The sequence below is a fragment of the Oryctolagus cuniculus genome, chromosome 6, assembly GCF_051225735.1.
Source record: "Oryctolagus cuniculus isolate XC-2025 breed Fujian yellow rabbit chromosome 6, ASM5122573v1, whole genome shotgun sequence".
NCBI lineage: Eukaryota > Metazoa > Chordata > Mammalia > Lagomorpha > Leporidae > Oryctolagus > Oryctolagus cuniculus.
The window spans coordinates 3,427,670-3,453,477 of record NC_142872.1 but is presented as its reverse complement, the minus strand read 5'-3'; the positions used below and the strand labels follow the sequence as shown (position 1 = coordinate 3,453,477).

Sequence of the window (25,808 nt, the reverse complement as noted above, 5' to 3'; positions counted from 1 at the left end):
TCAATGTTATAAATTTTCATTGTAGAAATCTTTTACATCCTTGGTTAAATTTATGCCAAGGTATTTAAATTTTTTGTAGCTATTGTGAATGGGACTGATATTACAAGTTCTTTCTCAGCCATAGCATTGTTTGTGTATACACAAGGCTATTGACTTTTGTCTGTTGATTTTATAACCTGTAACTTTACCAAGCTTTCTTATAAGTTCCAATAATCTCTTAGTGGAGTCATTTGGTTTGCCTATATTCAGGATCATATCATCTGTAAACAGGGTTAATCTGACTTCCAACGTGGTCACAAAAGACACGTGGTACAATTTCAATTCCTTTTTGGATTTGTTGAGATGTGTTATGGCTAGCATATGTTCTATCCTAGAGAAAGTTCCACGCACTAATGAAAGGAATGTGTATTCTGCACCTGGGGGATGAAATGTCCTGTAGGTATCAATTAGGTCCACTTGGTGCACAGTGTGGGTTAGTTCTGTTGGGGTTTTTTGTCTAGTTGATCTATACATTGATAACAGTGGTGTGTTGAAGTCCCCCCATTATTATTATATTGAAGCCTGAGTCTCCCTTTAGATCTATTAACATTTGTGTTAAACAGTCAGGCACCCTGGCATTGGATGCATATACATTTTACTGTAGTCACATCTTCCTGTTGAGTGATCCCTTAATCATTACATAATGCCCTTATTTGTCTCTTTTAACAAAGTCTAAAAGTCTATTTTGTCTGCTGTTAGGATGGCTATTCCTGCTCAGTCTGGCTTTCCATTAGCATGGAATATCTGTTTCCATCATTTCACTTTTAACCTGTGCATATCTTTGTTGGCAAGATATATTTCTTTTAGGCAGCAAATAGATAAATCTTATTTTTTAATCCACTCAGCCAGTCTGTATCTTTTTTTTTATTTGACAGGTAGAGTCACAGACAGTGAGAGAGAGAGACAGGGAGAAAGGTCTTCCCTTCATTGGTTCACTCTCCAAATGGCTGCCATGGCCGGTGCTGCGCTGATCCGAAGCCAGGAGCCAGGTGCTTCTCCTGGTCTCCCATGTGGGTGCAGGGCCCAAGGACTTAAGCCATCCTCCACTGCACTCCCAGACCACAGCAGAGAGCCAGACTGGAAGAGCACCTGGGACTAGAACCCAGTGCCCATAAGGGATGCCAGCACCACAGGCGGAGGACTCACCAAGTGAGCCATGGCACCGGCCCCAGTCTGGACCTTTTATTGGAGAATTTAGGCCATTTACAGTCAAAGTTATTATTGATAAGTAACTTCTTGGTCTTGCCATTTTTCCATAAATATTATGATTTCCCTAAATATTCCTCCTACTGTTTGCTTTGGATTTCCTTTGCACTCTGCAAGATCTTCTGCCTTCACATTCTTTCATGACGCTGACCCTCTTTCCGTTGCTGTGTGTAGCACATCCCTAAGTATCATTCATCAGGCTGAATGATTGGTGAGAAATTCTTTCAATTTCTGTCTGTTTTGGAAGGTCTTTATTTCACCTTCATTTATAAATGAGAGCTTTGCTGGGTACAGTATTCTGTGTTGAAAATGTTTCTCCTTTTAGGACTTGGACAATGTCTATCTACTCTCTCATAGCCTTTAGGGTTTCTGATAAGAAATCAGCTGTCAATCTAACTGGAGATCATTTGAAGGTGATCTGGCATTTCTCTTGTGCATAAACATCTTTATGTTTTACTTTTGAAGGCTTGGGCATCATGTGTTGTGGTGGAGATCTTTTCTGATTATTCCTATTAGGAGTGGTATGTCCATAAGTTTTCTGCTATTATTTTCCATATACTTGTTAATCATAGTACTCACATGCAATGACATCATCACATCACTGATACTCTGCCACAGCCACATCACATCTACACACACATCTGCATCTTCCTGCTACTCATCACCACTACGGTGACACCTGCACACACACATCATCACCACTATAGTGAAACCTACACACACACATCTTCACACCACTCATCCTTGCTACAGCAGTATCTACACACGTCTATACCATCCTGCCACTCATCACTATTATCGCAACACCTGCACACACACATCATCACCACTATAGTGACACCTACACACACACATCATCACACCACTCATCCTTGCTATAGCAGCATCTACACACACATCTACACCATCCTGCCACTCATCACTATTATCGCAACACCTGCACACACGTCTACCTCATCACACCAGTCATCCTCTCCGTAGCAGCATCTACAAACACACATAAACATCATTACATCACTCACCACTGCTACAGCAGCATCTACACACACATCTACACCCTCCTGCCACTCATCACCACTATGGCGACACCTGCACACACACATCATCCCTGCTATGGCGACACCTGCACACATACATCATCACCACCATAGTGACACCTACACACACACATCATCACACCATTCATCCTTGCTACAGCAGCATCTACACACATATCTACACCATCCTGCCACTCATCACCACTATGGCAACACCTGCACACACATCATCATCACTGCTATGGCGACACGTGCACACACATGTCCACCTCTTCACACCACTCATCACTGCTAAGGTGACACCTGAACACACACACATCACTGCTATGGCAACACCGTCACATACACATCGTCCCTGCTATGGGGACACTTGCACACACATGTCTACCTCACCACACCACTCATCACTGCTAAGGCGACACCTGCACACACACACACATCACTGCTATGGCAACACCGTCACATACACATCATCACTGCTATGGCGACACTTGCACACACACGTCTACCTCGTCACACCACTCCCCATCACTGCTAACACCTGCACACACACACATCACTGCTATGGTGACACCTACACACACACATCATCACACCACTCATCCTCTGCTACAGTAGCATCTTCTCACATCTACATCACTGCACTACACATTTGCTTTTACAGCAGCATCTATATATATTATATATATATACATATATATATACATATACACATCATTGTACCATTTATCTCCTGTATCATGGTTTTTTCCCTTAAATAAGTTCCCCTACATTATGCCAAGTTTTAATGAATTAATATATTTAACTAGAAACAGCACTGTTGATTTTATTAACAGGCTAGTTAATATTGTTAAGTGGGTACATGATGATAATAACACAATCTATCATGAATGAGGAACACAGGGAGGATTAGAACAAAACCCAAGGCTTCCTTAGTGTAAGGTCCCATTGCCAACCTGCAGAGGGTGGGAACAGATCAGTAAGGGCACACGTGGGTGTGAGAAGCAGAGAGAGACAGACAGAGAAGCCATAACTAAGAAAACTGTATTCACCATGGAAACAGCAGGAGAGAGGGGCAACACTTTATTCTGATCTTGAAGTAAGGGGAGAATTTAGGTAAGAACTGAGCATAAAATGCATAATTTAGAGGGGAGGTATGGTCTGGTGGGTGCTTCCTGGGAAGAGAGAGGACAGCAAGAAGCAAGATGTTGGACAGAAAATATCAGTAACTTAATGGACGAGTGCATGAGATTAGGGATAAAAAGTCCATGAAAATTCCAACTGGGCTCTTGGAAAATGGCAGCAGCACTGACCAAAAACTAACCAAAACAAACTTCCGAGACTGGCTGGAGGCTGGTTTGAAAACCCCTAATTATGTCCTAGGGAGAGGATTCCTCTAGGACACCGCGCCTGGGCACCTCTGCCCTTAATGAGCAGCTGCAAGGCTGAGCTGGGAGTTGGAGGTGGTGGGGCTCAGGCTGGCTGGCCCCTGGCTCCCAGCCCACCAGCTCAGGGACACAGGCTGGCCGGCCCCCAGCTCCCAGCCCAGCCCACCAGCTCAGGGAGCCAAGGCATTCAGTGCACTTCAAGGATTTCTGTATGGCTCATCTGCTACTGAAACCATTTACTATCTTTCTGTCACGAGCACCCGTGGGCAGAAGGAACTCTGAGCATTCCGCACTTTCTGAGAAGCAGTGATGGCTGCACACACACGATAAGGTAAGCACCTAGAGAGGAACGGGAAGGCCCCAAGGTTTCCAGTTTGTGAAAGTGCATCACACAGCGCTGCTAATCATTTGTCAGTCCCATACAGCATGCTCAGTCTAGGCAGAGAGCACCACCAGGAGCAGGAATGCTGTCAGCTGTGTGATCAGACTAAGCTGCACACCACTACTCAGATGGGGGTACAAGAGGGCCAACCCCCTTCCTCACCCCCTGAGACAAGACACTGCGAAGCGCTGGGAAGCCCACAGGAACCACAGGGCAAAGTAACCGTTGCCTTTAGTTAGAAGCACAACTTCTATGGTACAAGTCTCTCGCTCTGTCCAGCCACTACCCGGAGTCTGAGGGCCTAGAGTCCACTGAATGGATCTCAGCTTCACAGATTTCACTGACGATTCTGCTGGTCGGGCACACGACAGATCTGGAAGGAGAGGTGGAACACAGCCAGCACGATTCCTCTGTGACCATCATAGACCTCAGGGCTTGGCAGATGAGATGGAGGGGAACACCTACAACTGCAAATGAAGGGAAAATTCAGGCTTCAACCCAGGCTACGATGAATAGTCTAGAAGGAGAGCTTATGAAATTAGAACCTGGCCAAGTCCAGGAGTGCGAAAATCGTGGGAAGCAGCACTTGATGGGAAATGAGGCCAGACTAGGAAGCCATGTAGGGCAGCTGCTAGCCTCCCGAGCCCCCGGGGCTGCTCTGAAGTACACCAGCTTCCCCAGATCTGACGTCTCAGCATCTCAACAGTTAATAGCTCCAGGTCAGGCACAGACCAGTCACTGACCACACCAAGATGCACTTGAAGGCAGATGAGAATAAGACGTGTGCTGGACAATCTGCTCATTAAAAGTGTCAGTTGTTAAAGTCAATACACATTGCACATGTGTTTATATTATATATATGAAGTTATGTACAGAAATGCATATTCTGAGGTACGGTATGATGATTCAGCACAGGTACACATGGTGTGATGATGAAATTGGGGAACTGCTGTGTCCATCACCTTTAACATTTATTAACCTTTCTTCAAGCTATCTGAAAATAAACAGTTACTATCATTATGACCCTACTGTTTTCTGTAAGGATCTAGAACACAAGAATTCAATTCTCCTGGAACATGGTCTTTGTGTCCCCTAACCATGAGAATTCATTTGTCCTGTAATGTGGTCACTTTGTACCCTAACCAGCCTCTCCCTATGTCTTCTGTTCCCCTACCTTCCCTAACCACAATTCCACTCTTGGCTTCCGTGACATCACTTATCTTTCAATCCTAAATTTATATCCACCTGCAAACTCAAAATTCATCATCTCTCAAATACCCATAAACACATAGACAATGGACCATGATGAGTAATAATCCCTCAACTTGAAGGTGATGGCCAGAGAACGCTTCAGCGAAAGCTGGCTCTGGAGACGGAGACTGGTGGCTACTCAGGCAGTGCCAGACCCCAGAGGGCTGCTAGCTATTCACAGGAAGTTTGCACAGCTCAGTGGCTGTGCAAGGGAGAACAGCTGCTGGATTCCAGACTGATCACTGAGTACGTTAAATAATGTGTAGCACAGGAGCAAGGCAAGGAGCCCACTGCACCAGGCTCCGCTCTCACTCATCGGAGAGGGTGGGGGAGGGCACAGATTCTGCAGGATCAAAGGGAACCAGGACTTCTTGTGAACCTCACTGACATGCACATCAACACACCTTCCAGCAGGCAGCCTGGGGAGAAGCCCAACCATTCAGAAAGTACGTTTTCAGTGATGTCACGGAGACGTGATGTCAGAGACTGTCAAGGAGATAACAGAAGAATCTACTGCAGTATTTAATTCTGCTATTGGCTTACTAGGGTTGTTCTAATGTTTGATGATTAACTGTATCAGTTTCATGTAACTAACAGACATATTGGTCTTTAGTGTGTTCTAATGAGTTGAGCTGTTAAACATTCTAAGATTAATATTCCCTTATGTTAAGTTTACAGTTGTAATGCTTTTAACTATAGATTGCTAGAATAAATTTGCTCTTATTCAGAATTTTGGCAGCTATCTTTGTGGCTACTTTTTGTTTACAATTATCCTTTCTTCTTTGTGATGAGGTCATAGGAGCCTGAGGGAAGAAGGCTGAGTTCTCTCCTATTAAAAACTAGCCAGAGTCTGTGCAGAGTTCGAGGGTTGAACATGTGCCGGTGCAGGGCAGAGCGGGCTAAGCAAGCTGGAAAGGAAGCCGTCAGCCAGCCTGGGGAAGAAACCCTCCAGCTTCCCTGTGCCGCTGAGTGTTTACAGCTAGCGTGAGATTCAACTGCACTGAACTACGACATTCACTGCAGACCACGTAACTATCAGGGGCTTCAAAAAGCTTTTGGAAATGGAATTGAAAGATAAATATGTCTTGGTGCAAAAAAATTTGAAATCCATGCACAGTTGTTCTGTAACACACATTTTCCTGGAAGTTTTTGAAGACCTCTCAAATGGGTAGATTTCAAAACATTTTGCATCCAGTCAAGTTATATTTAAATTTAATTTTAAACAAACTTTTTGAAGCACCCTCACAGAATGAATCTTTTCTTGGATAGCAAATTGGGCCAATTAGGTTAAAAACTGAAATAACCATGTGTACAGCACAGTGCACAGCCCCACAGACTACTCTTCCCTCAAACTGTTTTGGCCAGAATCAGATTTCTAGTACAGCATGAATATTTTTAAAATCCTCTATAAGTTAAATTAGCAATGTCAGTCCTTGTCCTTGGTGAAGCCAAGCGTATCATTTTTTAAACCTGGAAATAAGCATAAATCTTTGCTGAAACATTTTACTGACAGAAGCACTGAACTCTCACAGAGCAATGGGAAACTAATGGGACACATCTTCACAGGTGTACTCTGGTCTCTAAAGAAAGTAACACAAGGACTAGAAAAAGCAGGAAAAACATTAAGAATGGCCTCATTCATGGTCAAGGTCATGGGGGAAATTGTCTGAACTGGTCACAGTCACAACATTGCTCTTTAACAAACTTGAATGACTAACACTTCACTTTGATGACATCTCTCATAACTCCACAGAGCACCATGGGCAGAGTGAACGAGACAGGCACCACTGGCTTCATCCTGCTGGGCTTCTTCCCCGAGCTCGGGCACATCACCGCCGTGGTGGTCCTCATCCTTCTGGTCTATGTGGCTGCCCTCACAGGCAACACCCTTCTCATCCTGCTCATCTGGCTGGACAGCCAGCTCCACACACCCATGTACTTCCTGCTCAGCCAGCTCTCGCTCATGGACCTGACCTTGACGTCCAGCGTCATCCCCAAGATGGCCGCCAACTTCTTCTCCGGTTGGCGGGACATCTCGTTCCTGGCGTGCGGGACCCAGATCTTCTTCTCCCTGACCGTGGCCATTGCGGAATGCATCCTCATAACACTCATGTCCTTCGACCGCTACGTGGCCATCTGTAATCCACTGTGGTACCCCATCATCGTCAGCCCCAGGGTCTGCTTGCAGATGGCTGCCGTATCGTGGACTGGGGGGGCACTTACTTCCCTGGGCCACACGGTGTTCACCTTGCATTTTCAGATCTGCAGCCCCCGCGAGATCCCCCACTTCTTCTGCGAAGTCATGGCCGTGCTTAGGATTGTGTGTGAGGACATCTCTGCCTACGAGAAGGCAGTGGTAGTAACCAGCATCCTCGTCCTGCTGCTGCCTTTGTCACTCATCCTGTCCTCCTACGTGCTCATCTTCCTGGCCGTCCTCCAAATGAACTCCTCCGAAGGCAGGAGCAAGGCTCTGGCCACCTGCTCCTCTCACCTCTGTGTGGTGAGTCTCTATTTCGGTCCAGGGATGTTTATCTACATGAGACCTGGTGCTGCCAAGACCCCGAGGCTGAACCAGGGTCTCTTTCTGTTTGGAACGGTCCTGACTCCTCTCCTGAACCCTCTCGCCTATAGTTTCAGGAACAAGGATGTTCTGGGCGCACTGAAGAGGTTGATGGGGAGGTGTCTGTCCTCCACGTAGAGGGGAAACACCATGGTAGCTGAAGGAAGATGCTCGGGGCACCAGCAAAGGGCCATTTCTCAGTTCAGTAAGAACCCTTGTGAGATCTTGGAAAAGTCAGCTGACTACTGAGTGGCACTGTTTCTTCCTCTGCAGAAAATGTGCGTAGACCCACTTCCTCCCTCCATACTGGAACCACTGCCCAGTTGTCTTGGATGACACTGTGGCGAGGGGCGGGACTCTGCCCCGTAGTCCTCTCGGCAGTTCCTGTCTGACAGCCTCGTGCTCCGTTCTTCACAGACGTGTGCAGCGTCCACGAGGAGAGGGCAGTCAGAGCCCAGCACGCTGTCCAGAGCACAGACACTGCCTTGGAAGCGTCAGGTTCAGAGAACAGGAAAGACAAGGAGATGGCTGAGCGTCCGCAGTGTTTCATTCAGCCCCAGCATGGCTCATTTCCTTCATCTTCTGACTGTGCAGTCTGCAGTTGGCATCTGAGCTTCCAAACAGCACTCTCTGCTCACCTGCAGTCTTGGCTGCCAGCGTCAGTTCTGTGCTGGTCTGAGGCCTACGAGATTAGAATCTGTGACTTGGGCCCAGGAATCTCACAGTGAAACCTTCAGTGACTTCTGCATGCATCCGTGGATGGGAGCCGCTGTTGCTTGTTGACCAAGTTACCTCTTTAGACTAGCTTAGCAGACAACTTATCAGTCGCGAAGTTTCCCCATCTCTTTAAAATGTGCCTGCAGGATGTGATGGGGTCGTTAATAAAACTAGCATTATTATTCTCATAAATGATAGGGAATAAACTTTTCCCTGTACTTGGAACAGTTCGTACTTTTAAAGTTTTAAGCACATAAAATGGAGTGAGTAGTAAAAAGAAAAAAGCTAAGTGTTTATTCAAAATAAGATTTAAATATTTATAACAGAATATAATTTTAAGCAGGATATATTGCAGATGATTGCAAAATGTTGACATATTCTGTATATGCTTTAAAAAAGTGAATACTTTATGTGGGTAAAAGGAACATTAAGACTAATTACATGTGTTTTTAATAGGCATGTGAAGCAACAAAATAGAAGCTACATTTTCAGTGAAGACCAAACATTCAGAAGGAATTACCAATTTCTAGAACCTTCCCCTCTAATATACCACAATCACTCCCTTGGAGATCTTATTATGGAAATGCAAAAACAGAGCTTTAGGAAATTAAAAATATATTTTAATTGAGAAGTAAAAAATATATGTGTTTATAATATACAATATGTGATTTTGAAATATACATTTTAGGATGGTTACATCAAAATAATCAACATATGTATTACCTCAGATCTGTAATTTTTCTCATGGTGAGAACACTTAAAATCTACTCCCTTAGCAAATTTATAGAATACAATATGTTGTTATTGATTATAATCATCACCTTATGTAATAGGTCCCTTGAAATTATTTTTCCATTTAATGGAAATTTTCTGCCCTTTATCTAATATCTTCCCAACTCCCTCCTCCCCGCCCCTGGTCGCCACCATTCTATCTGCTTCTGTGAGTTCAATTTTTGGCTCCACAGATGTTTGAGACCATGTGGTGTTTATATTTCTGTGCCTGGCTTATCTCGCCTAATATAACCTACCCTAGGTCTATCCCTGCTGTCTCAGTGATGGGTTTTCCTTCCTTGTTAAGGCTGCACAGTTTTCCACTGCATACACACACACACACACACACACATCACGTTTTCTTTACCCATTCACCCGTTCACAGTAAGCAGTTAATTCCATGCCTTGGCTATGGTGAATAATGCCGGAATGAACATGGGAGTGCAGATAGCACTTTGATATACTGATTCTGTGTCCCGTGGACAGGCCCAGTATGGAATTATTGGATCATATGGCATATCTGTTTTTTTTTTCTATTTGAGGGGCCATTTTCCATAATGGCTTTACTAATTTACATTCTATTAGCAGTGTGTAAGTGTTCCCTTTTTTCTATATCCTGTCCAACACTTCTCAAATTTTATCTTTTTTTAAATACCAGGTCTAAGGAGCTATCACCTTGTGTCATCGCTGTACAGTTAATGACTTTGAGCACATTTCATGTCTGTGTTGGCCGCTTGTACAGAATGTTTTCAAAGTCCTGAGTAATGTGGTTCCTTGTGTGTTTTGGATACTGACTGCTTATCAGATGTGTGGCTGCAAATAGGTGTCTCCCACTCTCTAACTTATCTTTTCACCTGCAAATTGCTTCCTTTGTTAGGTAGATTCCTTGTTTCATGCACACTCATTTCTCTGTTTTGGCTTTTGTTGCCTGAGCTTTGGGGCTAATATCCCAACATCAATGTCTACACCAATGTCAAAGAACTTTGCTCCTGTGTTTCATAGCGTTTTCGCAGCTTCACATTTTGTAGTTCAGAATTCAATCCAGTTTGTGTTGGCTGTGTCTTACGATGTGGCAAGAGGGTCTGGTTTCATTTTTCTGTGTGGTTATCCCGTTGTCCCAGCTCTGATTTGTTGAATAGTCGTCTCCCTGTTGTGTGTTATTGGCATCTCTGTTGAACGTCAATTGACAGTCAACGTGTGTGTTTATTTCTGGGTTCTTTGCTCCAGTGAATTCTATGTCCTTTTTATGGCAGTACTATGCTTTTTTGGTAACTTATGGTTCTGCAGTGTGTTTTCAAGTGTGATGTCTCTAGCTTTATTGTCTATTGCTCCATATTATTTGGCTATTTGAGATATTTTGTGGTTCCATACAAATATAGGACTGTTTTTCACTATCTGTGAAAAAGGTCACAGGAAGTTTGATAGAGAGTGCACTGAATCTATAAATCACTTTAATATACACATTTTAAAAACAGTAACTCTTCTAATCCAAGAACACAGTATATCATCTTATTTATAAGTTTCTTCTTTAATTCCTTACTTCAGTGATTTATAGTTTTCAGCATGTAAGTTTTTTGCATCTTTGATTAAATTAATTCTTAAGTAACTTTTTTTTTGCTATTATAGATTGGGTTATTTTTTGGAGAGTTTGTTATGAGTTCATTAAAAAAAGCTATTGATTTTTGTATGTTGTTTTATATCATGCAAATTTAATTTGTTAATTAGTTCTACAGTTTTTTGGTGGAGTGGTTAGTGTTTTCTATGTGTAATATAATAAGTTTCCCTGCAAACAGTGAAATTTCATTTCTTCCTTTCCAATTCGTATGTCACCTATTTCTTTCTCTTGCCTGCTTGTCTTGGCTAGACTTCCAGGATTATACTGAACAGAAGTGATGAGAGAGAGAATCCTTGTCTTGTTCCATATCACTGAGGGAAATCTTTGAGCTGAAACTTTTCCCCACTAAGTAAGATACCAGCTGTGGATTTGCTATGCGTGGCCTTTACTGTGTTTGAGTATATTCCTTTCATACCTGATTTGGTGAGAGCTTTTATCCTGGAAGGATGTTGAGTTGTTGGGTTTCTCAAACACTGTTTGCATTTATTGAGATAAATTGTGTTTGCCACTCATTCTGTTAGCATGGTGCTTCATATCCAGAGATCCGCGTACGTTGAACCATCCTTGCACTACTGTGAGGAATCCCATTTGATCATGGCTACTGTTCCCTCCAATGTTCTGTTCCATTTGATGCACTAGTATTTAATTAAGAATATTTGTATCTTATTTCATCAAAGATACTGGCCTGAGGTTTCTTTTTCTTTTCTTTTTTTTTTTTTTTTTTGTAACACTGTTGTCCAGCTTGGTCAAGAAAATGCCATCTTCATGAAATGAGTATCAAAGTGTTTGTCCTCCACTTTGGGGGAAGATGTTGAAAGGGATGGTGTGAGTTTCTCTTTAACTGTTTCACAGAATTCAGCAGGAAGGCATGTGCTTCCCTTTGTGGAAAGATTGTATTGCAGGCTCAGCATCCTCCCGTGTTCAGGTTTTCTCTTTCTCCATGGTTCAGTCACAGTGGGCTGTGTGTGTCTAGGAACTCATCCATTTCTTTGTGGCTATCCCGTTTTTCGGATATAAGTTTTTCATAGCAGTCTCATATGATTCTTTGTATTTCTTGGTATCCATTGTAATGCTTCCCTTTTAATTTCTAATTTTACTTATTTGAGTCGTCTTTTTCCTTAGCCAAAGTTTCATCAGTTTTATCTTTTCAAAAAACAAAACAGGTTTTCTATTGTTTATCTAAAATTTAAAGAATTTGACATCAAATTTCAAACCATGGCAACAATATCAAAAATGGCTCCTTCAATTTTTTTCAGAAGAATGAGTCATGTTTTGGGAATCGGATTCAATGAGGGGACCAGAGAACTTCCCTTCAAACCTTGCTGTCACAAAATAATCATCCTTACAAAGGGAAAAAATTAAATTTAAGAATTTCAGAACAAAGTAATGCTGAGGAAGTGTGACTCTGTCTTAGTGGAATAAAAATCCCTGTCCTTCTACCCGTTCTCTTGTTCATGCTTTTTATTTTCTGTCTCTGACAGTTCTCCCACGTGCATTTTGTTGTTGCTGTAGGAAAACTCATGTCTATTCCATAAATAAGTAAAATGCAAAACAGCAAAAACAGCCTAATAAACACATTCTCAGTGGAAAATCTTGTTACTGAATAAATAAGGTTTTGAGATGGGGACTGGGGTGTCTGGGACAGGAGGGTAAAATTTATTTTTTTTCTGAAGGAAAATATAAGATAACCACCTTTCAGGAGCTAGAGATGCTACAAGTGGGACATGGACACGGCACATGGGCACGCAGGGGAGAGACAACCGAACACAGGGCCCTCTGGCTGCCAACGTTTCCCAGAACCCAGGGACAACTGGAAATAAAGAACATTAGGGTGATTATTTCCACCCAAGAAACTGAGGCCTTTTGCACAAATCAGCATGTTGATATCACAACGCCCACCAGCCACAAGGATAGAAAATCCTTTAATATCTTAAAAGTTAAAAATCCTCTAAACATGAGACTGAAAAGTGAAAGGTCTTGCTCCTTCCAGTGGTCCTGAGTCTGCCTGCGGAGCTCTGAACTCAGTGGGGAGAGCCACAGTGGAGCAGGGTGGCCATTCAATGGCAGTGAAAGGACGGACTGCGAGCTATGAGCACTGACACAGCCCAGGCTGCCAGCCCTGCCCAGGGAACCAACACAGCCCAGACTCCCATCCTGATCCAGGGAACCAACACAGCCCAGGCTCCCATCCTGATCCAGGGAACCAACACAGCCCAGGCTCCCATACTGATCCAGGGAACCATCACAGACCAGGCTCCGAGCCCTGCCCAGGGAACCAACACAGCCCAGGCTCCCATCCTGATCCAGGGAACCAACACAGCCCAGGCTCCCAGCCCTGCCCAGGGAACCAACACAGCCCAGGCTCCCATCCTGATCCAGGGAACCATCACAGCCCAGGCTGCCAGTCCTGCCCAGGGAGCCATCATAGCCCAGGCTCCCAGCCCTGCCCAGGGAACCAACACAGCCCAGGCTCCCATCCTGATCCAGGGAACCATCACAGCCCAGGCTGCCAGCCCTGCCCAGGGAGCCATCACAGCCCAGGCTCCCAGCCCTGCCCAGGGAACCATCACAGCCCAGGCTCCCATCCTGATCCAGGGAACCAACACAGCCCAGGCTGCCAGTCCTGGCCCCTGACTCTGACACAGCACTGAGCTGTACTCCTGGCCCCCAACATTGGTACATTCCGGGCTGCCAGTCCTGGCACAGGCAGGAGGCTGAACTGTCCCAGCTGTGCCTCAGCTGAAGCAAGGTTTCTTCACGCGTGCTCATGGTTAGGGCAGGAGAAACCCATGTGCTTCATCCACACAATCAGTGTTCCTGGCAGGCCACTCTACTGCCTGTGCCGCGTACACGGCACGGAACATGATGTGAAGAAGAGAAACCCACAGCTTTCATGAAGCTTCCGTTCTAGTGGGGAGCAGCAGCTAGAACGATGAAAACTCGGGAGACGTTCCAGTAGGCCGAGGAAGACTGACAGATACCCCGATAATGTGTGCTTGTGCGTGTGTGCGTGCGTGTGTGCATGTGTGTGCATGTGTGCGTGTGTGTGCACGCGCGTGTGTGGCATGGTGCTCATGCTTCTGCTTCCACAGGACAGGGTGGTTCCACTGAACAGCGTGGACCACGTGGCTTATCTCGTGGCTCTGCCATTTGTGCAGGCTGGTATGTGTGTTGAAACGCATGTCGTCAGGCTGCTTTCCCGAAAGGCTGTGACAGGAGCCCTCCCGCCAGGTCTGTGAGATGGCACACTTTCGCTGGACACTGACCAGCATGGACAGATACCACGACACATGCATGTAGCCCGTGAAGCTTTATACACGCAATGAAGTGTGGCTAAAATGGTTTTCACCTTGGACTTTGCCACTAGCAACACAATAATCCCTATAAAGCTACCCAGGCAGCTGCCCGTGGAGCCCAGAGCATGGAGGCTGATGACTGGTGACAGGTTGCCAGCACGCGGAGATGAAATGTGCCCTCTCCAGTACCTGCTGTCAGCCCTCATCCCTCATTCATGCTCTGGGTAATGGATATTCTGTCAGCTTCATGGACAAGGCACTGCAAACTCAACTCCCAGGGAAGTGGCCCCAGGCCCTGTCCTCCTCTTGCTACCTCAGGGAGCACAGGGTGGGGCAGGGGAAGGCGGAGCCAAGGAAAGCTGCCAGGCAGCCCTGTGGCAGCCCGGGGCCAGAAGGCCCTGTGCGGGGCGCTGCTTCTCTTTGGAGAATGACTGCGGAGTTCGGACCAAGGACACAATGTCGCACTAATTGAAGTCTGGGGACAAGACGCTTCCAGGACACCCCCTGGAGGCAGGCACTTAGCCAAGTCTGAACCACATCAGACACGCCGGCCCTGACCGCACCCTCGGCCTCTGTTCGCTCCTCCTGTTCATGGTAAGGGTCTTTGGACAGACCCGGAGCGGGGAAGCGAGCCCCAGTTCTCCGGAGAAGGAGCTCCCGCTGCAGCTGACCAGAGCACAGCCGGCCGCGAGGTAGCCAGCACGATCTGCAAGCCCTAAGGTACAGCACAGGTGCGGGAGGTTTTCCTGACTTCCTAAAAGGAAAGCAACCATTTTAATACTGAACAACTGGTGACTCACTTTAAGCATGACAGAATTTCAGTCACCCCTAGGTATGAACTCTGGTGGGCCCACCAGGTGTGCGCGGCTGGAGCAGGGCTGTGTGCTCGGTCGATGCAAGTCCCTGATACTCTTCAGGTTCTGGACGAGGGTCTGCACTACCAGCGCTTAGGCTAGGATCAGTTTCGGCTCTCTGCTTTGCCCTCCCAGCTCAGGACCTGGAGGACATCACTGTGTCCCCCACAGAAAATCTCACAGTGAGATTGGCTCTGGAGAAGTTAGGGGCTCAGCCCCACCGCTCCTGTGCTCTGAGGCCTCAGGCTAAGACCTGACCTCTCTGGACTTGCACTTTGACACCTGGATGTGCGGGAGCACCCACCCCTGCGGAGCAACACTGGGACCAATGTGGCCATGAGTGCGGACTGAGCACCCGCCTGCTGTAATGAGGAGCTCAGAGGGGGAGACTGCACAGCCCACGGCTCGGCTTCCTCAGTTAATGAAGGGTGATGGGGCAGGGTCTGTGCGGCCTCCTCTGGGATTACCGCAGCTCTGCTTGGTTTGCACAGGGAGGAAAGCACCACACATAGAGCCCATCACAGTCATGCGCAATAAAAATGAAGTGCTAGCTAAACATGAGCCAGAATAGATAAGCAATACGTAATTCAGGGCAATTGACAAAGGCAGATGGTGGAGGAAAGTCCAGGTACGTAACTACCACCACATTAGCCAGGACCACCTGGTCCCACCGGTCCCTCCTGACAGAAAGCGCTGGGAAAGGAGGGTGCATCCAGAGCCACGGGTGGCTGTGGCCGTGGCCGTGGCCGGATCTGAGGTTACCACTGCCGTTTGGTGGAGGGTGAGGATGTGGCAGGCATCCCTCGCCCGGCCCCAGGGCAGGGAGGAGTTGTGCTTCTGCCTTAACACTTTCAGAGCTGCTCCAAAGCTGAGCACAGCCCCAGATGCTGTGTAAGGGCAAGAGCTGAGGGTCAGACAGCCCTGCAGGGTGCTGGGGCACCCGGACTCCGCCACAGGCAGCATGTTCCCTGAAGGCAGGCCAAAGGGTGCCAGGTCTCTTTTTCACTCCTAGGCAGGTGGTAGAACGGAGTCTGATTCTATCTGATCTCAGGGACGACAGAAAGCAGAAGGAAGCGCGGATGCACGTGGAGGTTTGTGGTGTGACAAGGCACGGGCAGTGAATGGTGTCACTTTGCTTTCAATGTAGTAGACTGAACTGCAGTATCTAAATGCTTTCAGCTCTGAGGAACCAGATATTCTTTCTTGACTACCCCCAAGGTGTCTGTTCTGGCTGTAAGTTGATTATGTTTAAATACTTACATTGACCAAGAACAAGAGACAATAGACATTCCGAGAGCTCCCCGGAGTGAACTCTGTAGAAATGGGCCCCCCTGTGTACGCTGCCCCTCTGGGCTGCAGGACCGTCCTTTTCCTAAGTGGACAACACGGTCCAGTCCCCGTGTCAGGCAGAATCTCCAGGAGGCCAAGGAAAAACGGGGGATTGCAGGCTGGGATAGAGGGGAGGGTTCATCCCTGGGTGAAGGCACTGAAAGAAAGACGGCAGAACGCTAAACGGATAAAAGAGGGTGAGCAGAAGACAGGCAAACAGTGTGGGCACAGGGTCCCTGAAAATCTCCCTGCCGAGTGTCAGGGCGGCTGCTGGAACACAGCTCAGCGGGGCAAGGCCAAGGTGGCCCAGGCTTTCCCCGTGCACTGGCTCCGCGGCTCAGCCTGCTGACGTTACAGAGCCCGGTTTTTCCTTGACCACCTAGACGGCAGGTGAAATGGACAGGATGTGTAGTGCGAGTGATGCTCTGGGGGCCCTGGGCTCATGAGATGGGCCAGGGAAACTGGGAGGAAGAAAGAATCTAATGGAGAAGTCAGCTTTGGATCCTGAAATCAGGACCGTGACCGAGAACAGTGGTGCGCTCGCGGTCCAGACAAGCATGCGCGTGCCTGGGCAGCACTGGAACAGAAACTGCCCTTCCTCTGCTCTGTGCCTCCTAGAGACGGCCAAGGAAGCTGCCCCACAGCAAGGACTGCAGCGCTGAGCACCACATGCTGCTGCTTACATTTTTTGCCTCCGGGTTGCATGAACCCCATCTGACTCTGACGAACCGAGCCCTCAGCCAGCCTTTGTGACTCGCCTAGGGAGGGCACTGCATCCTCACTAGTGACACAGCACATGACCGTGCCTGCCGCTTAGTCAGACTACAGCCAGAGCTCAGGGCATGGGCACCGGGAACCCACAGAGTCCGGGTGCTGCCTGCTCCCCTGTCCCGGGAACTCCCTTCCCAGTGTGATTGTGTTGGTGCCATCGCCGCCTTGCCCAGCCACCAACAGGCAAGCTCTTGCCCACGCCTCATCCCTGTCCCTCCCTGGCCTGAGCAGCCTGGAACCCTGTCCTCTGCTCCCCGCACCGGGAATGCCCTGTCCAAGAGTAACCCTTCCTGAGGAGCCCCTTACTTCTCTGTAGCCCTCGGCCCGTGTGGTTCCGCAGGATTTTAGCGTGATCGCAGCACGTCTATTCCCCTGGGGCTCCCTGAGGCTGGAGCTGAGGGCCTTCCCACACCCGACTGCTGATAGCCTAGGCTAGAGTTTGTCCAGCATGGACACTGGCCCAGTAGACACCCACAGAGTGAGGGAGTGACCAAGCGAATGAATGAGAGAAGTGAGGGGGAAAGATGCGGAATTAATTTCCAGATCTGTTAACACAGAAGACGCTGAATGCATGCATCTGCCGTTTACCTAATAGATCATAAATATGGCTTAAGTCAAGCAAACGACTACCTGGAACTCATCTGAGATCATCCTGTTAAAAAGGGGGAACTGACGGGAAGACCAGGACTCATTCTGCTCTGGCAGCCTGATGTTGCTGGAAGACCCGGCGGGTGGAGCCCAGGTCCTCCCTGACCCTGTGTGGGCTCTGACTGCACAACGGACGCGTCTCTCGGCCAAGTGGCTCAGCCTCCACAGGCTTCTTCCCTTATTATTCAGGGCACAGGCTACACCTCGCTGGTGCCCCTCGGCCCGGCCTCATGGGCAGAATCGTCCAGAGGGTGTCCTCTGGCCCTCTGGGGAAGGCGCAGTGGCAGGCGTTTTCTTATTACCGGCGAACACCGGGTTAGTTTTTTTATCCATCAAATTTAATTTCCTAATGGTCGATTGTTATGACTTACATGAAACTCTGAGGATCAAATTAGTAATTTCTCAGAAGCTCTTAATCAGAAGGCATGCAAATAAAATTAAATTTTTTGCACCATCGTTGAGCACCTATCTCTTCAAGTCACAAGGCCAGGAAGTCTTGGAGGTTCAAAGTATTTAAGCAGGAAGAAAAGCAGAGCTCTGCTTCTGGGAAGATTGCAACGCAGAGAGGTGAGAGAGAGGCGGTCCGTCCACAGGCAGCCGTGCCAGGAGGTACACTGCCACCTGCACTGGCACAGGCTGAGGACAGCAGGGCACAGAGGCATGGAAGCAAACACCTCCTAGGAGGGCTGGGGCGGAGGGAGCGTGGAGGGGGCCTTGGAAGAGGTCCTAGGGCTCCAGCCACTAAAACAAAGCTGACTTTCAATGCCTCCAGCCCGCGAACTGCTTACTGCCCTGACCCCCACCACTCCTACACCAGCGACAAGTTCTTGGGCAAAATATTGCATTTTAGTTGCCCCTCTGGGTATGGGTGTAACCGCAAGACACACAGTAGAGGCTCGGCCTGTGGAGCGCAGGTGTAGACAGCTGAGTGAGTCATCTGGAGCCTGAGGCACCGATCTTGCCCCTTCCGAGAGGCCACCTTCCAGCTGTGCCTGGCGTGGACGAGCACTGTTGACCAGGCTGTGTTCTAAATGCCTACAACCCATGGCCACTGCTGACCGTGGCATCACCCTCGTGTGGCTGGGACATGTCTGCACCGTGGTCCAGGGATGCGAGGCAGACACGGCTGACAGCCCAACCTGACCAAGGCTGCAGAGAGCGGGGCCATTCGGGGAAGGTGGCTTCTACCTCGGTACCAGCCCCTAGCCCCTGCACCCTCCTTGGCCCGCAAGCCTGCCTCTAATTCTGACCAAGCTGGTGCTAAACAAGAGAGGCTTGCTTCAGGCAAATCATCTTTTCGCAAGCCAGAGCCTAACCGCGTTCTTCACCACGTCCTGTGAACTCCCCTTGGCGGCCTCAGCTCCCATCGTGGCTGAGCCTGGTGATGGATTCAAAGGGCATTCAAGGTGGGCAGCGGGTGTGACTGGCAGCGGTCGCAGGTAGGAAGCCACTCCCTGCGCTAGGGCCCAGCAGGCTTCTGTTCTTGTTCAGACCAGAGCAGGAAGGGTTCACGGGGGGCGGGGCGGGGGGGGGGCTCCTGCAGTGGGAGGCACACGGTGCGCACAGCCCACACTCAATTCTGCAGGCATTTTTCCCCCCAGGTCTCGCCTCTCCCTTCTGTCAAGACAAACTCCATCGCCATGACACTTGGCAAGACCACGTCTTACGTGACCCTAACTCCTCTCTGTGTCTGCAAAGGACCTCGAGCTGGTGATGCAATGGCTTACTGAAGAAAGCACGTGGCAAACACTCATCAAATGATTGCCTTTTGTTGATAGGACATTAGAAGGGACCTGTGTTCTTATTTGGTTACCATCAGTGATTACAGTTTCTAATCACAGGTAAATAAACTTACCAAGCAACCCACAAGAAAAAACAAAATCCTGCATGTTGAGAAGTGGCTCACGGTGCTGAAGAGACCACAGCCAGGAAAGCAGCGGTCACAAGCCTATTTGGAGGAGGCCTGGGGGATGAGGAGGTAGACCAGTTGCACGGTATCCTAGGAAGCAATTCTCCTCCCTGGGATCTCAGGGCACTGGTGACGGCCGGCCATGGAGGCCAACAAGACTGTCACCACGGACTTCGTTCTCCTGGGGCTCTGGCCCAAGTTCAGCCACCTCATCGTCCTCATGGGCCTCGTTCTTCTGGTCTACACCGTGGCTGTCATGGCCAACGCCGCCCTCGTCGTCCTCATCTGGCTGGACACACGGCTCCACGTCCCCATGTATTTCCTGCTCAGCCAGCTCTCCCTTATCGACTTGGCGTTAATTTCAACTTCTGTCCCCAAAATGGTCGCAAACTTCTTCTCGGGGAAGAGAACCATATCGCAGGTGGGCTGTGGAGCGCAGATCTTCTTCAGCTTAACTCTGGGGATCACGGAGTGCCTCCTGCTGACCTTCATGGCCTTGGACCGCTACGTGGCCATCTGTAAGCCGCTGAGGTACTCGACCATTGTCAGCCACGCCACCTGCACGCACATGGTCACTGGCTCCTGGGCGGGAGGGGCCGCGACGTCCCTGGCTCACACGGCCTACGCCATGCACTTCCCCGTCTGTGGTCGCCGGGAGATCCCACACTTCCTGTGCGAGGTCATGGCCCTGCTCAAGCTCACCTGCGAGGACATCTCCGCCTACGTAAAGTCAGTGGTGGTCTCCAGCTTCCTGGTGGTCCTCATCCCCCTGGGCCTCATCCTGGCCTCCTACGCCCTCATCTTCCTCACTGTCCTCCGTATGAACTCCCCTGAGGGCAGGAGCAAGGTTCTGGCCACCTGCTCCTCCCACCTATGCGTGGTCAGTCTCTACTTTGGCCCTGCAATCTTGGTGTACATGAGGCCTGGCTCCTCTAAGACCCCCAGATTAAACCAGTCTCTCTTCATGTTCAACGCCATCCTCACGCCGATGCTGAACCCCCTCATCTACAGCCTGAGAAACAAGGACGTGCTCGCGGCTCTGAAGAGCACCGTGGCTAGTGCACGCCCGCTGCGGAAGCTGGAAGACTCCTTCCGACGGCTTTCCAGGGCCTGGAGGATGGGACGCGTTCTAGGATGAGATCCTCGACGCCCTGGCTGTGTGTAAAGAGTTAAAACAACCTGGCCATGGCTCCAGACATGGTCCAAAGCAGTTCTTCTGACCGCAGATCTGAAGCCACAGAACTCTCTCAATGGCACCAAGCACCAGCTTTGCCCACAGAGGCCCAGGACACACGTGCACTCATTGGCTCAAACACCCTGTGCTGAGGAAGACACGAGCTGTCCTCAGGGCACTGGAGAGCTCACAGTTTGGGGGGGGGGGGGTGTCAGGAAGCAGAACCTCTGAAAACAGTGTCACCTGCCCTGACTGACTGCAGGCAGCCGTCACCCAGCTCGCCCACCTGCAGCCCAACGGTGGCCACAGGCTTCGCAAGGAACCCGGAGTAAAACTCCCTCCCTCCCTGAGTGCCTGCACGTCCTCCTGTTCTCCGCACTGCTCCCGAGGTCAACCCATCGTCCAGTGCAAACGCCTGCAGGAGCTGGAGGCTCTCTTTCCAGCGATCTGGAAAACTGGAATGAAATAACGGCTCCCGCCCCCGCACTGCCGAGGAAACTAGCAAGCTCACACACCATGCACTTGGAGTGGGGCAGGCGGGCAGGCTGTGCCGTGCCACACAGGTGCACACGCCTGGAACCCAGGCTGCACGGCCAGACCTGTTGCTCAGCTGAGACTTGCTTCTGAGTGTGCAATGGGCTCTGTACTGGTCTTGAAATCTACACTATTTGCTTTAGGCTGAACGTCCAGTGGCTGAGTATTAAAACCAGCCTCAGTCAGGGCTGAGACAAAACCAAAAATGAATGAACAACCAAAACACCCACACCACACTTTCTTCTAGGACACAAAATAAGCTTACTGTATTCAAGGAATCTGTAAGAATGCAAAGTTACCACCTCATTAATAAAAATTCAGTAGTGTCCTCTAAAGAACTGGAATTATTACAGAGCTCAGGAGTGTCCCGGTGCTGCCAGCGTCCATGAGCCCCTTCTGTCACTCCAGGGAGACGCGGCGTTGCAGTGGACATGTCCTCTTCAGCTGAGGCGAGTGAGGAGCAGGCCGTCCCAGAGCTGCCGGGACGCAGGCTCCTCCACGGGACTGGGCCCCTCCCACAGGAACGCCCTCCCCGAGGCTCGCTCCTCCCTGTCCTGGCTGGGACTGGGTGGACGCAGGCTCCGCCACGGGACTGGGCCCCTCCCACAGGAACGCCCTCCCCGAGGCTCGCTCCTCCCTGTCCTGGCTGGGACTGGGTGGACGCAGGCTCCGCCACGGGACTGGGCCCCTCCCACAGGAACGCCCTCCCCGAGGCTTGCACCTCCCTGTCCTGGCTGGGACTGGTTTGGTTTGCAGAGTTTGCCTTCCTGAAGAATTCCTCTTTCTTAGTATTTCGGTAATGGACTTAGCACTGCTGCTCACGCTTATTTCTAACGTTTCTTCATATGCTGCTGTTTGTCCACACACTGGGGGAATGCGTGACTTGAGATCTGCACAAGACGTGTGCCCTGGAACGAGCAGGCTGGCTCTGCGCAGGCTGTCCCTGCAGCCCCTCTCAAGAACCTCCACGAATGAGACACGTTTTAAACATAAAACAAAGCACGCACCCACCCCAGTTTTGTACTGTTAACAGCAGGCTGCTGCCATGTGTCATCGTAGGGGTGATAGCACAGGTGCAGCAGGCACTCACTGGGTCCCCTCCCCCACAGAAATCCACGCACCTGTCCCCAGGCGGCACTGCCTGGAATGTCCCTGAGCGCAGAAGTGAGGTGGGGACGTCCCGGGGCCGCAGAACGAAGGAAAGTCTTGATCCAGGACGGATGATTCTTTTGGGCCCCATCTCCCTTCCCCACCCTGGTGCACAGCCCTGTCGAGAATTCTCCCAGGATGCAGTTCCTGCCATGACACCAGCTCTGGCCATTCAGCTTCCCCAGCACTCTGGGACCCTCCACAGGAGGCCCACGCTCAGCTAACCCACGGGCAGCATCGGCAGCATCGGCAGCATCGGCAGGGCTGGCCTGCCTGGGATCACTGGGAAGCTACACGTGCAGACCTCAGGGTTGCCCTCCTCTGGCCAGCGGAGTCAGACCAGGGAGACCGGCCAGCACTCTTGCCTGCAAGAAACAGGGGCCATGGTCTGCAGGCTCGGATCACTGCTCAGCTTCCCACACAGCCCAGGCTTTCTAGTCAAATTTTCCTCAGATTGGGAAGTAGCCGGTGACTGCCCACAGAGGCTGTAGCTGTCCCTGCCCACTGCAGGTATCGAGCAGGGACCTCACTAACCCCCCATGCCCTGCTCAAGCCTACGCTGGGCATGGAGGCAAGCCCATGACCACGCACATCTGTGAGCTCAGCCCCTGGCCATGCCCACTACATGTGTCTGAGCAAGCCCATGACCACGCATCTGTGAACATAGCCTCTGGCCATGCCCACTACATGTGTCTGAGCAAGCCCATGACCATGCATCTGTGAGCTCATCCTCTGGCCATGCCCACTACATGTGTCTGAGCAAGCCCATGACCATGCATCTGTGAACATAGCCTCTGGCCATGCCCGCCAGAGGGGGTCCTGCTACCCCTGCCTGGTGACCACAGAGGCTCTAGCGAGCTTTCGGGAGCACGGAGGCCAACAACTTTGTGGGAGAATGGAACTAGACGTCTATTGTGATGCAAACATTTTGAAATCTGTGCTTTCTCAGAATATCCCATTTCCAAGAACGTTTTGCAGACCTCTTTTCTGCACAGATGACAAAACTTTCTGCACCAAGACAAGCTTATGGCTGACTTCCCGTTCCCAGAAACTTTGTGAAATGCTCTTATGGCACCTGCATTCTAAAGAAATGAATACACGGTCTGTGCCTGCGTGTAATGAGCCTTCCTCAGCCCACTGCGCTGACGCTCATGCCGTCAGTCACCCCTTTTCCATATTTACACGTAGGAAGCAAACTGTTGTGCTAGGGGAGAAAATAAAGAATTGTCTGCACCACAAGCTCTCCTAGCTTTCTGTGACACTAAACCCCCAGAGGAAACGCAGACTAATGCCAGGTCTCTCAGCAGAGCAAACACAGCGAGAGCAAGCGCGTCCAGGAGCCATGTCCCCTGCACCGGCAGAACATGCGGAGCAGCATTTGTAACCCCCTCAGACACGCACACACCTCACCTTCTCCCCATCATTCCTCCTGCCCTGGCACCTCTGCCCCTGTCCTGGGCCATGGCTACATCACAATCCACCCCTGCGCCTGTAAGCGTGGTTCCTGGGTGCCACACCTGCCTTCACCTGCTCATCATTCATCTGGGCTCTCCCACAGCTTGCAGGGTGCACCATCAATTCTGTACCCAGCAGCAATGTGGCCTGGCCAACATGGCCCAGTGCTGCCATCGCTCTGAGCTCCAGCAATGCCCGGCGCCATGCACAAGGTTCCCTCTCCCTGGAAGGCTCCTCCCCCACCCCATCCCCCAACACACACACTCCCAGGTCCCTGTCCTCTACCTGGACCTCACAGCTCTCACTCACATCTTGTTTCAGTGCCTCCCACTCTGCACAGCCTCCCACCCCGTGCACTCGTGAGGTCGGCTCCTCAGGACAATGTCTGGCAAAGCACACACCTGTTCCTGCTCAGTAGTCTCAGCCATGCGCGCGATTGGCAGCACCAGTGAATCCTGTTACCCTTCCCATGCTGATCCAGGGGAGTGGGTGCCTCCCGGGCCACCTCCTGCGGCTCTGCTTCCTTGGCCAAAGCCTTTCGGAAATGCTCACAGCTGATGCCGCCTCTCCATCTGCTGTGCAGGTCAGGAAGTGGAGGCCCCAGCTGGCGACTCTCCCAGGTGGACAGTACTAAACAGCTCAAAGCAGCACCAGGCAGGCCGCCTGCAGGCTCACTCAGCTAAGGGCCAACCATAATGAAGGGTCTGTGTCTGAGACCTGAGGCCTTGAGAGCCTGCGGGTGCCTCCTCCTCAGACACGGCCCCTCCAAGATGTATCTCCATGGACGCTGCCCTGGGCCTCAGCCCTGAGGGTGCGGCTACACTGGTGGTGTCCACGTGGAGCCACAGAGGTGGCCACCTCTGCTGACACTCACAGGAAACACTCATAGGCTCTCCACCCGCTGCCTTATTCCATCTACACTGGCTGGTGCTTCCTGCCTCGAGCCCCATGCTGGACACATGGAGCCCACGGCAGGGCTGGCCATGGAGAAGCTTGCCAGCCATGGACATTCCACCCTGATAAGAGGGACTGCAAGGAAGAGGCCACAAGCATGCTGGGAAACACAGAATGCAATTAATCTGAGAATCACAACGTGTCTCTCTATGCTCCCAGCAAAGCCAAAATCTTGCACCAGGCATTCAAGTCCCTCGCAATGAAAGGACGCTCTTACCTGTGCAGTCTTCCATTAAGCAAGCTCTGCGGCGGCTTTTCCAGGCCTGGCCCTCTCTCCCTGGCACATCCCATCGGGGCTGGGCTGGCCAAGGGCACTGGTGAACCTGCAGCTCAGCACGGAGTCACCCTCGAACATGGGGGTGTGAGTGAGTGAGTGAGTGAGTGAGTGAGTGCAGCCGCAGGACCCACGGCTGACCAGAGCGGTGGGGAACTCCCAGCATTCTGAGCTGTTTCCTGTGGGCATCCCAGCTCCACCTGCTGGGGTGGAGGCCGCTAGCTCCTGTTGAGGAGCCAGCATGGCCACCAGCAGGGAGCCTGCTCAGGCAGTGGGGTGGAGTCCCTGCAGACAGATTTCCTGGGCCCAGGGCCCCACCCTCATCAGCTGTCACATGTGCTGACACCGCTGAACACCTCTAGCTTCAGTCAGCATCCTATGGTTCAGAGGTGAGGGTGCAGAACCCACCACGGCCAAGTGTGCCCAGACTGGAGTGAGCTCATGTTTGCAAAGTCCTAGGAAGAGTGCAGGCTCATAGCAGTTGCCCTGCAAGTG

General features: G+C 50.3%; 2 protein-coding genes and 1 long non-coding RNA gene across 3 annotated transcripts; 2 read left to right on the top strand and 1 right to left on the bottom strand.

Annotated features, from left to right (window-relative positions):
• Nucleotides 1-3,123: 3,123 nt before the first annotated feature.
• On the bottom strand, nt 3,124-25,106 carry LOC149125958 (uncharacterized). Its single transcript, XR_016235010.1, has 3 exons — nt 24,487-25,106; nt 12,659-12,776; nt 3,124-4,519 (listed from the first exon to the last, which is right to left on the bottom strand). It is a non-coding gene; the product is annotated as an uncharacterized LOC149125958 (long non-coding RNA).
• LOC149125960 (olfactory receptor 2V1-like) lies at nt 6,619-8,716 on the top strand. Its single transcript, XM_089334759.1, has one exon. It carries the CDS (start codon nt 7,033-7,035, stop codon nt 7,999-8,001), a length of 969 nt encoding a protein of 322 aa, XP_089190885.1. The 5' UTR covers nt 6,619-7,032; the 3' UTR covers nt 8,002-8,716.
• On the top strand, nt 19,555-21,105 carry LOC149125959 (olfactory receptor 2AJ1-like). The gene has a single exon (XM_089334633.1). The coding sequence runs from the start codon at nt 19,916-19,918 to the stop codon at nt 20,909-20,911; it is 996 nt and encodes a 331-aa protein (XP_089190759.1). The 5' UTR covers nt 19,555-19,915; the 3' UTR covers nt 20,912-21,105.
• Nucleotides 25,107-25,808: the final 702 nt, after the last annotated feature.